The sequence below is a fragment of the Toxotes jaculatrix genome, chromosome 10 (assembly GCF_017976425.1).
Source record: "Toxotes jaculatrix isolate fToxJac2 chromosome 10, fToxJac2.pri, whole genome shotgun sequence".
Lineage (NCBI taxonomy): Eukaryota > Metazoa > Chordata > Actinopteri > Toxotidae > Toxotes > Toxotes jaculatrix.
The window spans coordinates 7,569,722-7,585,406 of NC_054403.1; the positions used below are offsets into that span (position 1 = coordinate 7,569,722).

A 15,685-nucleotide genomic window follows, 5' to 3' on the forward strand; every position below is an offset into this window, starting at 1 on the left:
AGAGCCAGGAGGGAATTACAGTCATGTCATGTGCGCCTTGCATGACAGTTGGTAGCGCTGAAACACTTTGAAAAGACTGTGGGCAGACTGGGAAAGAGTCAGCGTGTTGTTTCAGTGGTGTTGGAGAGATTTTGCAAAGGGAATTATTTTCCAGGAAAAAGAGCAGCTCTTGTCTTGTCCATATGGGCGCCGGACAGTGCTGAGCTGGTGGGAAGGAATTTAACTGAAGCTGTCAGGTGAAGCAGAATATTCAGCCTCTGTGTCAAAGGGTAGAATAAAAGGCAGCATTCATGATTTAGCAGTGGTGGGAGGAACAGGGATGTGTCAAGCTGTTGTAAAGACAGAAGAAGATCGGAGCCAAAACTCAGCCTTAGAGAACCCTGCTGCTAAAGATACACTGTGGGCAGAAACCTCCTCAGTGATGTCTGATAAATGTGGTGAGACAGATAGACTGGGAGTGCGGACTCAGCGATCCTCAGGTCAGCGAGGGTCACAAAGAGCATGTGTTGGTTGACAGTTTCAGAGAGTTGCACAGGGTGAGCGATGAAGACGAGGAGAAGCAGCTCTGGAGGAGGAGCAGTAGTACAGAAGTCCTTTCTGAAGCCTGATCCTGCAGAGTGTGGTACGATGTGGGGGGAGCAGCTCATTTAGCCTATAAAGTGTCAACACTGACAACTGCCTGTTAAAAGCTATCAGAACACAAAGCAATGCATTAAAATTGGTCACTTTAATAAATGAATAAAAGCCCACAAATCTGTGACATCGTCCAATGAGAGCTTCAATATCTTCATTTTGATTAATCTGCCTATATTCTCTTATTCATCAGCAGAAGTCGACGGGCTATAAAAAGCCCTTTGCACTTTCCCAGAGCCAAAGGTGATGCGTTCAGTTGCTTGCTTTATTTGACCAACAGTCCAAAAGATATTTAGATATACTGCCTGTGAATGGATGGAAGAGAGTTTTCTTGAATAGACTCTTGAATCAAAGGAGAGTTGATGCTGGTTGTCGTGAAACAGAGCAGGTCAGTGATGATCTGGAGGAGGGCTGCTGGCCGGGCTGGAGCTGAGCTGGATTGATGCAGGGAGACAGATGTTCCCCCATAATCCGAGGGTTTAAAGGAGGATGTAGTGATGATGGAGAGAAATGGCTTGAAGGCAGCTTGGAAAAACAACCCTGGATGTGAACCTTGACAAAAGATTTGTTGATAGGACAAGAGAAGGCAGGACTGTGTGGAGGGGAAATCAATAAGAGAGGAAATTCAAAATAAAATCTTGCTCTTGATTTAGAAGCACAAGCGTGAAGGGTTTATGTCGCACCAGATATGTACAGTACAGTCTATGGACGAGGAGAAATTGAAAATGCCACTTCCTCAGCTGTCTGTAAACTTGTAAGTTTGATTTGCAGACCTGGAGAGAGCGTACAAGTACATCTGTAAGCCCTGCAGGAGGGACCGTTAATCACACTCTAGGGGGAGGGGCAGTTACAGTAGGCTTGAGGCATAACACCTTAATATAGTGACTGTGCTGCTTTATATTCCTCCTCATCTGTTGACAAACCTCTCCAAAATAAAATACCGAATGATTGTTCATTCTTGAGCTAAATTTGAGACTTATTTTAATTGGGGGACTGATTCTAACGAGACACACGCTGCCTGTACTGTAATGAAATCCCACAGGACGTCGTTGAAAGTTTTTGGCACACTGTCACACTGCAGCTGGTGCGTCACAAAAACAAGCATGTGATCGGATCTCTGTGGCAGCACACAGCTTTATGTGCAGTAACTACAGTGGTCAGCTTAACCGATTCAAAAGTCATGTTATTCATAGAGCTTTATTTACATCAGTGTTAACATTAAATTTATCAGTCACGCCAGTGAGGTTTGGTAATGCATCAGTAGGTGGCAGTACAGGCCAGCTGTCATTTATCACTGCATTGCACCCAATTAACTGGTATGACACAGCCAACTAACCTAAATCATAATCTCTCGGTGGCATGACCATTAATTTACACACACATTAGCCCCAGCTCTCCCTCCCCTGTATCTAACAAAGTTACAGTCTCCATGCAGATGTGCAGCCCAGCTGAATTTGCTGAAGTCTTATTCAGACACACAGTTAGGCTTTAGTAACTAGCTTTTTGTCTGTGTATTATTTTTTATTAAGTGCGAGGCAGGAAACTGTTTTTATTTATTTTTTTATACACTTGAAACACTACCCTGGGGTCTTCCCACTAAATTTAATGATTCCAATTTAGTCGGCCTTTATAACCATGACAGGAAGAGAAAAGAAGTTAGCTTTCCTCTCCCAGTTCTGTATTCACATGTGGCCATTTCAGCCCGCGCTCTCAGACTGGCACAGCAGTCAGTGGACATTACTGAAGTGCCAGATTTGGACAATGAATTCAGTTAATCGTAAGAGCAGCAGCAGCAGCAGCAATGCACTGTGGGTGTCTGAAAGTCTTGTATCTGCCTGGGTAGTATGGACACAGTAGATCAAGAGCTTAATTGGTCCACTGTTTTACCTCCATAGGTATTATGTGATAATGAGGCCTGAGAAGATTGAGGACATTTTGAAGTCTATGTGTAGAAAGTCTTCCTTTCAGTAGTCGACCAAAAGCAAGTGCCGAAAAGGAAACTGGAAAATCTTCTGCCGTACTCAAAGACTTGAAGTCACAGCCCCTTCCGTCTGTGTTTTGGCACCTTTACAAGTTTTCAGTGCTCTGCCAGAGAGTGTCTGTATACCCCACTGATATTGTATTTGACATTTAAGCAGTGGCACGTTGCAAGCCTAGACACATGCTGTGGGCCAGTAATTAGTAAGTTGATGAGTCACTGATTTCGTTTGGGCAGGATCTCAGTTTTTTTTTTGGCATCTGGAGAAATTTTCAGATTTGTCCTTTTGTGAACTCTTTCACAGATCTTTTGTCCTTCTCAAGATGATCTTTACAGTAGAATTAACTCCAGATTCCATGTTTATGATTGCATGTCCTACCACTTTGAAAAAAAAAAAAAAACCCAAAAGACCAGTTTTTGTCTGATCCACCGGTTTCATTAGTTGGACTATCTCTATTAATAGACTGGGGACCTCAGCGAGACTGAATAGGCAGAAAGAGAAGTCTGCTTTTGAAGCAGAACCATCCATCTCTTCCTGAAACAAGCATCTGCACTGGCAGGAGCAAATCAAATCGCAAGGAAGGAAGTGGTAAATAATTGAGCTCAGGAACAAAGATCACTAGATGGGGCTTGAAATTTCAGCTTCGGTTTCCAGCTGGAGGGTTTGTTTTTTTTTTCCTCGTACCTGTGAATCAATTGACCAAACTGAATGGCCTCTGATGTTACCAGGCCGTGGAGTATGTTCATTACTTTGTCATTGATAAATAGGAGACACAAACCTTTTAAGGAAGTGGCAGAGGAGAATTTGGTTCTCACACATCGAGACTCACATTGATAAAAGCATCATGGTCCAGGGTATGTACTGAAAGTGTAATAGAAAATAAAACAAGGTTTATGTCTTCTTGTCAGTTCTTAAAGCCCTTCTGCCCTTCAGTGTGGGGGTGTGACATCCTTAGTTTATTGCTGTTTGTCTCTTGTGTCTGTGAAGAAGACACAGAGTCGCTGTACAACAGCTAAAGTGGAGCTCACACAGTAACCACGTACAAACTGGTACAAAGTGTTTTGCAAACAAAAAAACACTAATAAATAAAACCTGATAAGATAACCAAAATACCTCAGTGTGAACTAACAAACAGGGTTATACAAGGACAAATACATCAATTACAAACTGGATAAAAAAATAGTGTTTTAAGAGGTGATTTAAAAGATGGCTTTTGAGTTTGCCAGCCCAGCTCCGTCTGCAGGTTCCTCTAACACCTGGGCCCTAACGCAGTAAAGGCTGGTCAGCTCTGCTTTTAGCCTGGATTTTTGAGCGTCCCGGAAGATCTCAGGCTGTCTTCAGGGCAGCTCATGGGGGGGCTTAAATAACAGTGTTTCCTGCCAGCATCTGCAATCTCATGTCTCCTTCAGTGCATAAAGACAAGGCCTCTGTACTCCCCCCTTGACGATGCACCAGGCTCTCCACTGATTTCCAAAAAAAAAACAGGCTGTGTTTTCCTTGTCAGTCAAGTGGAGGCCAGTATTGTCTTACTGCAGATTCCATGATGAAATCAGTAGAAACTGTGCTTCATAAATATCATCTGTCTACCTGACTCAGCTTTCAGTTTCCATTTGTGGCCACAAGATTGGTTTGGGAATGTGGGAATAGGTCTGGTTACCGATGCTCGATCAATGCAGTCGCCATCATCATATAAAAGGGAAACTGATTAATTTCGATTTGTTTTGTTTTGAATATTCTCAGTATATGAAAGAACCGTTTTTAACACCGTACTGCAGCACAAATCTTAATTAGCTGGATTAATATGATGAAACTGTAAGGTTGTATAACACCATTAAAAGACAATTATTGTTCAAAGGACAATGACAAAAACATATCCCTCCCCAGGCTCTCACTACTGGCAGTATCCCAGGCTTCATTGATGTGGTAATGAACCTAAATTCTCCTGCTCTGCTGGAAGACAACCTCATTTGGCAGGCCAAAACAGCAGGGAAGAGGATAGTTTTCTATGGAGATGACACCTGGGTGCGCCTCTTCCCCAAACACTTCATGGAGTACGATGGCACAACCTCCTTCTTTGTATCCGACTACACTGAGGTATGTATGAGTCAAACATCCCAGGGTTTAGCTGCGTCAAAGGTATGAGTGATGGGTTTTTATGCTAATATCAATCAGGGATTAAAGCATCTGATGGCTAGAAGGCAGAATGTTTGAAATGAGACATAAAAAAAAATGTTATATATGTTATATATATAATGTTATAGAAGGTTGAACTAAACATGTTGAGGCTTTTAGTTTGACAGCAGAACTTGCTTCACTTCAGCCTCATGTGTTTCATACTGTAAATATGACTGTAAATGTTTTACAGATTGTATTATGGACTAGAAAACCCTCACATGCTTATGATGATTATTCGTGAAACAAAATCCTTTTCCTGTTTGCAAATAATTTTAGTCACATCATACAGCAAAAATAATTTATACACAGTCTCCTCAAGTTTTCATACACTGCTGCTGCTATACATTAAAGAATATTAAACCATACTGTAACCCAATTTGTACAGCAAAGACTCCACATAATGTAGTAAAGATTAATTGGCTTATGTATCTATTCTGTGTAATGTGCTGTACATGTATGTCTGGAGATGATTCAGTCGCTGCATCAGTTACGAGGCCAAGTCATCTGCATTAGAGAGATGAAGGCAGCTGATCAACCAGGGAGCCACAGAGCTGAGATCACACAAAAAACTGTTCATCAATTAGCTGTGTGTGCTGTAGCTACAAATGCACCATGGGACTGTATGCAATCTGCTCTTGTTTATACTTGCATATTGGTGGTGCTGCTTTTTAAGCGCTTTACCTGAAATGTTGGATGGAGGTAAATATCTGCCAGAAAATATTTGCCCAGTGATAATCAGACAGTCGTCTGACTCTGTCACAGTTCTGGGTAAAGCCCCTCTCGGCTCACTTTTAATTTGCTCTAGGGGATTGATGTGAATAATATCAACCCAAACTGACTGTCAGTTGAAATCCTGGGCATCAGTAAATGTACTGTATCTTGCTTCCATCCAGGTTGACAACAACGTGACCCGTCATTTGGATAGCACCCTCAAGAGAGATGACTGGGACATTTTGATCCTTCACTACTTAGGCCTGGACCACATTGGTCATATCAGCGGGCCCCACAGTTCACTCATCCAGCCCAAACTGCTGGAGATGGACGACATCCTGAAGAAGATCCACAGCGCCCTCATTTCAAAGGTAATTTCTTTTCTCATGCTCGGTTTACAAATGATGTTGCATAAAAACAAACATCATCCACAGGTTCTGCTGTGAGAGAATTTCACAATTTAGTTATTTATTTATTTATTTATTTATTTATTTGCAAAGACATCATTTTGAAGAATCTGCAAAGATGTTTTTGAATTTATATGAAGGCTTAAAGCTTCACTGATCAATACTTTTGTATGAATAATGGGGAAAAGGAGAGTTCAGTCAATCACATCCTCTAAGACAGGACTCCAGATAAATAGTAATGTTGCTCTGTGGCTGCTGGATGTGTAAATTAAATTGGCACCTTTTTGCTAACACTTAAATATGTCAATAAAGCTAAAACAATTGGCTGATTAATCATTTAGCGTGAGAAAAAGTACTGGGCAAATATTTTGATACTTATGTCATCATTTAAGTCATTCTTTAATCAAACATGCCCTAGTTCCAGCTTCAGTATTGAGTGTTTGCTGCTGTTCTCGGTCTTATGGATAGTAAACTGAATATCTTCTGAATATCTTGAGGTTCTGGGGCATTGGTCAGACAAAGCAAGACAGGATCCTGGGCTTTCAGAAGTCCTAATGGGCATTTAAACTATGTTCTGACATTGTTAGATGCAGCACTGCGTTGACTTTATGACGCCATAATATGTCAAATGTGTGTGTAATATTCAGCTTGCTGCTAAAAACCACTCACTGTGTTATGTTTGATCGATTGACATGAATCATACAAAATACAGTTGGCAGATGTTTTAGAAAGCAGCTTATTCAGAACATTTCCAGAGTCGTCCTCAGTGGAACAAATTCAAAAGGAGTGAAATACCTACAATTCATATCACAATCACAGGCAATCATTGTTTCCTGTGAATCCTTCTTGTGTAGGAAGAAGCTGTGCATATAATGGCAGACTCTGCCTATTATATGCAGAGGTAATTACAGAATGTAAATAAGTGTCAGCCATAAAAAGAATCAAAAAACGTCATGAACATCCTAAAGAATGCAACTCGAACCTATCAGTTATTTACTCGCTGTATTTGGATACTGGCTTGGCATCTAATTTTCAAATCAAGTTAATTAGACTACTTTGCTCTGTTCATCTCGGCTGCCGCTTAATTTAATTCTTGCTTGTCAACATCTGTTTCTCTCTATTAAAACTCAACATCCCTCTTCAGATTTTGAACAGTAATTTGATGGTTTTCGAGGGCTTCCAGGGTTATTATAAAAACTAGTCAGTGTCATTATGAAGTAAACAAATGAAATATGCAAATACAAAGTAATGATCAACAGTTAATCATTTGATGTGATGCTATCAGGAAACTCTCTGCATCATCAGGTGTTGGATGGTCATTTAATTACATAGATAATTTGTTATGTTTCCAGCAGTTATTATATTATCTGTTGCAGCAGCTCCAGAGATTTAATAAACTGTTAAGCTTTTCTGTTATCTTTAATTTTGTCTTTGATCAGTGTGCAGGTCTCGTGGCCTTGTTTTCTCTGTGTGTTCTGACAGCTGTGCGTGCTTTTCGTCTTTGCGCCGTGTGTGTGTGTTGCTAATGGGCATTGTCTCACTGTCACTCAGCCGCGTGGCTTGTATTTAGATTGTCAAGTCATGTCTAAACGAGCCTACAATTTCCCTCCTCTTTCTCATCCTTTTGCATCAGTGAAATGGCAGAGAGAACAGAAGCCGAGTTCACATATTGTTGTAAAGTTTCCCTCCTTTCAAAAGACACAGCGAAGGCTATTTCTGGAAATGTTGTTGCAACATTTCATCACATCCCCAAAGTTGTTAATTCTGTCTTGTTAAATCCCGTCTCTCCAGGCTCGTGGCAACATCTGTGTGTTGTGGGCAATGGCAGCCTCGTATGCGCTCCCAGTGAGCTCTTTGAATGAGATGTGTTTGAAAGTCTCGCTTCAGTCACATTAGTGAAAGCTGTGGCTGTTCTCTTCCAGCAGCAGTGTGACCTAAATATAGACACAGCCCAGTGGGGTCCCACAGGATATGTTAGAAGCTTGTTCAAAAACAACTACGTTTGCTCTGATCAGCACATGCTCTTAACATGTTGGGGGGTATAATATTATCATTTCAGGGTTTGACTGCACACGTAAGGTGGCTGCTGTCTGCTGCTGCATCTTTACTTGCTAAAAAAAAAAAAGATGGTTCCTTCTGCAGAGGAGAAAAGCTGGGTAGCATTCAAATGGCTCTCTCTTCTCTTTGTAATGTGATGCGAGTAGCCTATTTCAGCGAGCTCATATTAGGGGGCAGAGAAACGCTCTACCTGCACGCTCTCCATTAAAACATGATTGGAAAGCAGGATCTCCTGGTTATAAAGACTTCCGTCAGGCCTTTGTGTTAATGGAGAGCACATGGCCTCAATCTTCTCTTTGGACATTTCAAATTTTAAGGTCGGGCCTGTTGCTTTCGCTGTTTGAAGTGCAAAACTTCTTAAACCTGACCTGCAGAGTAAGTGTGTAATCTGAGCTGTGTATGCTATAAAGGAGATAAATGAAATAGAGATTCACTGTTGCAACTGTCTCGACTGTTATTTCTCTATAACATTTTTCTTTTCTCCTTCTCTCTTACAATCTTCTGCTCTGACAGAAGACCTGAATTTTGTTTCTTTTTATTCAGTTGTAATTACAGCTTCTTCTTCTCAACACATTTGCAGCTTACTGCAGTGGTTTGTTGTCTTTTTTGTCTGATGGACCACAGACCAGAAATACCTGACCTCACCTGTCATGTTTTCAATGTGTTTTATGAATGTTGTAAAGACAAAATGCTATTTAAAAGTGTTTATTGTTACAGTAATGTTACAATATTTTTTTTTGTACGATCAAATTGTCAGTCTTTAGCTTTGTTTTGGTTTACATTGAAGTTTGTATTCAACATACTACCTCTTGGAGAGATGGAAGCAGGATGTTTCAGCCATTTATCCATGACTTTTAGCTGTCTGCTCTAGCTGTTTTTCTATTTCAACTTCTTATCCATTACTTTTAGTTAATAACCTCACTTTGCTTTGTCAGTAGTTGACTCATTACATATAGCTTACCCTATGTAAGGTGTGTGGGTTTTTTGCTACTGCACTATAAAGGAAAACCACTTAGCTTGTTATTTTCACTGGCTTGCTCATGGAGAACATGAGCTACCACCTGATTCAGCATGGCACCTTGTGGATTGGTTTAAAAAAAGGTTTCTTATGAAGTGTGAAAAAAGTCTCCCAAAAGAGGCCTGCTTGGTGCTTTCATCCTGAAGAACAGGAGTACACTCTGACTTATCCTAAACAGGAAAGAGGCTCACTCAGCGCCGAGCTCAGTGGTGTTAAGTACTGGTCTTGAGGTGTTTTTAGTCCCTTGTGTCCGGTGCCATTTATAACAAGCATTCAAGAGGTAAAATCTAGGACAGAGGGTAGTCTCTTGCTTCTTCTGTGCTGAGAGAGTAACAAATATAATGGGTCAGCTGAACACAGAGGCTTAGATTGGCTCCAACCTGCAGTGTTTTTCATTGTGTTCATCATGTTTTTATGTTGTGCTCCAACCGTATCAAAAAAAATATGCAATAATATGTTGTGGGGTATTAGTAAAGCTCCAGCTACAGACTAAACATTTATGCTGGCGTTGCCCTTTGCTGTGTCTGTTTGGAAAAAGTCATCCAAAATGACAAAAACATGATATGAGACTTGCCTTTCAAACACAAAACCAGAATTTATCTCAGCCATTAAGCAATTATGTCTTTTTCTGTCTTTCAGGCTGTCTATTAATCTGATGCTTGATGGGATACAATTTTCAATCTTTAATAATAGATGAAGCCACTGGTCTTTTTTATTTATGTGTGATACAGCGCTGGAACTGAGGAGTCTTTTGAGAGTGTTGTAATGTGCGGCAGGATTTGGCTTTTGTTTTGATAACATCTGTAGTCGTGTCTTTAAATCAGCCCCCGCTGCCGTGACTCATAAGGCATCCCTGTCGAATTCATAGTCAATGGAAGGTTCTCATGAGTCTAGTTGAAAGGGAATCACTTAGGGAAGAAACCGAGCTTGATCAAAGTCTGCCATTCTCAACAAAAGAGCCATCCTCTGGGTTTGTTTGCTGCCTTCACTGTTCACTTTTTTTTTTTTTTTTTTTAAATCTCGTAGATGGTATGAAGCTGTGCCAGGAAACGTTTGTCATTACTTCTTTTTCAAAAGTAATAATTAACCACCTTTATTTTCTGCCACAGTTAAATGTCTCCAGCATAATAACATAAAAAAAAAAAATGGTGAATCAATAATCAGCCCAGCAGCCATCACTCTCTGCCACTGCCCTGTTTCTCCAAACTGGATGTATTTTTTTATTTTTTTTAATTTTGGTTGCTGACACAGGAAGCATTTGGTTCTAGTTGTGAATTATTCACATCTTCAAGCTTTAAGGTTTGTCCCCCTGTATCAGCACATACAGTGGGAGTCCATTTACCTTGATGTTTGTTCTTTCAGGAGGCAGAGGGATCTCTGCCCTACCTGCTGGTGCTCTGTGGAGACCACGGCATGTCGGAGACCGGCAGCCACGGCGGCTCCTCGGAGCCAGAAGTCAATACGCCCCTGGTGCTCATAAGTCCAGCCTTCAAAAGGAAAGGTAAACTGTCTGGTGTTGTTAAAAGAGGCTGGATTTGTTATTAAATTGAAGAGATTCTGTTTGGCTGTGGTCTCAATCAGCTTCTTTTACTCATGCCAGTACAGCTGCGATCTGTCAACATACTGACCCATGAATAAGAGCGTAGTCATGTCATGTTTTTTTTTTTAATATTTGGACCATCTTTGGACACCATCATCTCACGGTGACTCTATCTAGTGATCCACCCTGTTGGACAGAATGTGATTTATTTATGACAAATAATTATGAATCAAGTAAACCAAACTTGTAGCTTTGGAAGTGACACATTTTCTTCCATGCTCACACATAACTTTCCATTAATTTTAGCGTGAGGAGCAGTGTCATCTCGAATGAGTGCAAATAGGAGCTCCTGAGCCCAACTTTATTTTGCAGCGAATGAATGTGGTTGAGTGCGAAAGTGTGATGGTGATAATTGCTTCTTTCTCAGCCAAGTCTATTTTTGAGATCTTTCCTTGCATAGATTTTTATTTTTTTTTATTTATAGACCATTCATGTTAATTAATCATTTGCAGTTCAGTTGAGTTGTTGCTACAGAATTCATGCTTTTGCTAGCACTCCTCACCTCCCATGGTGCCAACAGCTTGAATGACTTGTCTACCACCTCGACTTTTTCTATCAAATTCCTAAATTTTACCATTCACAGAAGGGGTAGGAAGTAAAAGCCAAATTCTGTTATCCCTTCACATGAAATAGATCCAGAGCTACTTGAATTAATTCCTTAAGTGGTTAACGAGGTGGGTTTCTGTTTCATTAGCATAGACCTAATGACCATTACCATGACACTGTGTCTTTGGGATGCAAAGTTTGTTTTGTTAGAATACAAATATAATGTAGCCCCTGAAAACTTGTCTTCAGTGTTTCTATGACATTAAATATTCAGGAATAAAGGAAGTACTTTTTCAGGTCCCCATATGAACACCTTTACTTCAGGACAGTAATTCATGACAGAGGCTTCAGCCTTATGCCTTATGTTTTTCCTGCGGGGGAGAAATTCTGATTTGTGCCTGAAGCACCTCATTTTCTCATTAGTAAGGAAAAATGAAGTCTTCAGTCCATTGTAGCTGGACTCCTTTGTAACCTTAATGCCATAATGTACAGATTTTCCGTTAATACCACCTCAGATGCACATACTGAATGTTGACATGGAAACGTGTTCTGTTAGTCAGTGCAATCAATGGCCTCATCAGCAGAAGTGGTTATTTTTAACATAGGGAGAATCTCTGTGTGTGTGTGTGTGTTAATTTGAATGCATCATTGAGAAAGCAGCCCTCTCAGCGCAGATTGGTACAACATTTAGTCGACATTGTTGGGAGGAACCTGAGAGAGGCAGTGCCACTTTAATCAGACAACTTAGGCAAAGTAAGCCACACAGACACCGTTTACCTCGGTAGCTATCTCTGTATTTTCCTGTATTGTAGTCAAAAGTACGAGAAAGCATTAACAGAGAATGGATAAGGTGATCAATTCCCAGCCCCAAAACCCACAGCAGCAGTGGTGCAACCGCATCAGCAACTGATGCAAGAATGTTTTGATAAGTTGATAGACAAAATTTCAGCTGACTGATGTGAGAGAGATATTAATGAACTGGGCTGTAGTACCCAGATACACATTTCTTACATGTGCCTGCAGTAATTTAAACCCCGTCATAACAAATGTTGAGGTAGCTGCTAACCTTGTTACTGTCACAGCGTTCACACAAAGTCATCTACAAACAGAGCAAACGCGTGTCTCCTTACACGTACATTAAGAATTTAAACATGGCTGTGACGGTGGTATTTTAGAGATTTTAGAGCTAGATAGTGTAATGCATATGGCATTGTCATCAGCTGCAGTTTTCTCATCTATGAATCAGCATTCAGTGTTTGTAACCTTCTACTGAGTTATGACACATCTGTTCTGCCAGAATGTGAGTCGCTCTGTTGTGTAACCCTCCCATGGTCATACCCAAATAGTACAGTACACGCAAAGAGGTTTGGTTGGATGTAACAGTGCAGACATGTGGTCAGTGCTCCGCTTGGGAAATGACATCTTCTTGGCTTCTTTTCAGGGAACAAATCGCAACATCGTGAATTAATAATGTGTGATTTTACATGCAGTTAATATGGGATTAAAACTGTTCTAATTTCTCCATGGGTTTTAAAATGTTCCATTTTTAAGAAGAAGGCTGTATCAACATCACTCATTAGTGTAATTGGTGCAACTAAAAGCACAACTTAAATATTTTTAGACATTCATTGCTAAGTAACTGATTTAAACAAGCCTGATGTACGTCGTAGATTTATAACATTATCCTGAATAGCTGTGGGCTTAATACGGCAAAGTTCTTGTCTTGTTGCAAATCCGTGTCCTTTTAATTTAGAATGGATAATTCCCCAGCTTATTTCATTGTGTCCAATTACCAAATTAGCTCATAGCTGCGGGGTTTGTCCCAGCCTTTAGTCTGCAGCTGTCTCGCTTCCCCTCACATGTGAGCTGTGTTGTTCATTTTTGGATGTATCCTATACAGCAGTATAGTTCATTATTGCAACCTGAAAACTTCCCTCAAAAACAGACAGTGTGGCAAATAGCTCCCACTCTCTGTTTGTATTCTTGAGAGCTCTCTACAGGAAGTAGCTATGTCAACACAAAAGTGTTTGATAGGAGACACGCTTTGAAAAATGAGTTACAATTCAAATGATAATGATTTCATTTCAGTTCATTTCTTTTTTTTTTTTTTTTTTTGGTTTTTGTTTTGGTGGTTTTTACATGTTGTGACAACCCTCCCTGCAGTCATAGCCACAGGCACTAATACAACAGTAATTAGAAGGGTTGTTTGTGATGCTTTTGTGTTCAGGTTCACGCTTTCTGTGTTAGAATTTAAAATAAATATTGCCCTGTTTCTAATCAACAAATAAGACGTCTCTAATGCACTTTGCCTTAATAAATAAAACAAGAGTCAATTGTGGAGAAAGGTTGTAGCCGTTCCTCCGCACTCTCGCTACTTTCTGTGACCGCAGTTTGATGGTCCTGAGGGGAAAATGAAAGCAGTGGCAATGAGAGGCTGTAGCTGCTGCGATTAGGGGAGTATGTCCCACTAAAATATGCTCCACATATTCACTGACTTCCAAGTAACAGACAGGCGTGAGATATTTCACTGTCAGTGTTGTGTGAGGTTTATGACTTTAGAAGAAGTACTTCCTTTTTCTAATTTATCTTGATGAGTGTTGTGAAATTCCTTTAGACAAGCTCTTATTGAGTGAACGCACAAATCTTCCACAGCAGACAGTATGAAAATTGAGCCATTTCCTTGTGTCCATCATGTGAATAGTTTTTGTCTGTGAATTGCTTCGGAGTTTGAAGTGATAAAATGTGACTCTTGTTCTTATAAATAAATAGCCATTTTGCTACCGGCTGTTACTGATTGATGTAAAACAGTTGTGATTCGGTTAGTTTTTGGGAGCTTTTCCATTTTTTTGTGTCTGACACAGCAGGTTTTTTAGGGAATAATGCTCAGGCACGCAGAAAGTGGTGTGTCTTAACTTTCAGGCCCTTTAGGAATAGAACAGATGAAACACCTGATAGCTGGTACATTCACTGATGTGTGTTTTGCTGTGTTTTTGTTAATGCACTGAATTCATGTGTCATTAAAAAGCCATAAAGTATTGCAGGCAGAGTAGTTCTCACTGTTTTCCATGTGTGTCTCGTTGCTGTGTCATATCAGTGGGAATGGAGAAACCTGGGGTGGTTGAGCAAGTTGACCTGACCCCGACCTTGGCCCTGGGACTCGGCCTGCCCATATCTCAAAACAGCGTGGGCCGCGTCATCCCCGGTGTCTTGGAAGAAACCTCACTGCGAGACCAGCTGCGCTTCCTGCATCTCAATGGCCACCAGCTCAGCAGCCTGCTCAAAGACAGCATGCCCAACTATGAGAAAGGTGGGTTACAGATTCACTGTGTCCAACCTCTGGAGTTGTTAAAATCCCACAAAGCCAGGACCTTGTCTGACAGGGAGTCTCATCATTATGCTGTATTGTTTCCAGAGTGATAATAGTATTAGTGTCTATATTTTTCATGCACACAGCCATGTGTCTATTGGAAATGGAAAGTCAAAACTCTATTGAAGTTAGTGAACCACCAAACGCACAGGAAGTAATTTGCCATTACTACATCTCAGCCTTCTCCCAAACTATTAAAGATAATGGGGCCATCATATTGTAACACACAAAATATAACACAATACCCAGTGTTTCCTCACAACTTGCCTCTGGTAATTGACACTTAATAATCTGGTTTATGTGTATCTGTTTTGGTTTTCTGTCCCACAAACTTCACTCTCACTGCTCTTATCATCTTATTTCTTTTTCAGCTGTAGCAGCAGCTGTTTTCAGTGAAAAACTTCTGATAAACCTTCCTAGCACCATACATGCAAACAAAGTTAGCAATATTTAGCAGCTAAAGATATTTCCCATAGTGGGGTGGGGACCAAAACGGGGATAAAATGGGAGTGAATATGGGACATATCTCAATCAGATTACAGACACATGACTCCAAATGAATGCTAATGTTGCTCCACATTAGCTGGATGTGTAAATAAGCAACATTTTGCTTAAAATTTTACATGTAGTGACTCTGTGAGATGATAATTTGTCAGCGTTGTGCTGCCTCCAAGTGGCCAAAAAATACTTTTAATGCTGCTTTAGAATTATAACATTTAGGTTTCTCTATGTTCTGATAGGTGCCTGTTACAGATAGTAAAATGTGAGTACTCCATATGAAGTACATTGACATAACATATGGAAGCCAAGAGAATCTATCTTTATTGAGATTCTTCTTTTATTAGTGTGTCACTCACAGTTGTATGCATGTAAGTGTTGTCACTGAAAAAAAACACAGATAACACAGTCTTAAGTTGAGTCTTAATATGAGAAATGGTTTGTTCTAAGACCAGCTCCTCATTATTCACACCGTGTTGTCGACTGCATCAAAGCAGCTTCTCAGAGCGTTTAACCTGAAGGAGTCTGATTAAAAACGAGGGTAGAATAATCTTACAAGTTCAAAAGATTCATCATACCAAAACTCGTCAACACTGCAGTCCTTTACAAAAACAGGGAAATTTAGATTTCAACATGACTCAGATGAAAATAGATCAATTTAAACACTTGGTTATATTTTGGGTAATAGTTTCT

At 40.3% G+C, this 15,685-nt stretch overlaps 1 protein-coding gene across 2 annotated transcripts in view; it reads left to right on the top strand.

Moving 5' to 3' along the window:
- The window catches only part of pigg (phosphatidylinositol glycan anchor biosynthesis class G), a 52,422-nt gene that overhangs the window by 2,121 nt on the left and 34,616 nt on the right, over positions 1-15,685 (top strand). For both annotated transcript variants that reach the window (XM_041048546.1, XM_041048547.1), the window contains 4 exons: positions 4,497-4,706; positions 5,681-5,869; positions 10,344-10,482; positions 14,222-14,434. In XM_041048546.1, coding sequence (XP_040904480.1) covers positions 4,497-4,706; positions 5,681-5,869; positions 10,344-10,482; positions 14,222-14,434 — 751 coding nt within the window. The remainder of the gene's footprint in view (positions 1-4,496; positions 4,707-5,680; positions 5,870-10,343; positions 10,483-14,221; positions 14,435-15,685) is intronic.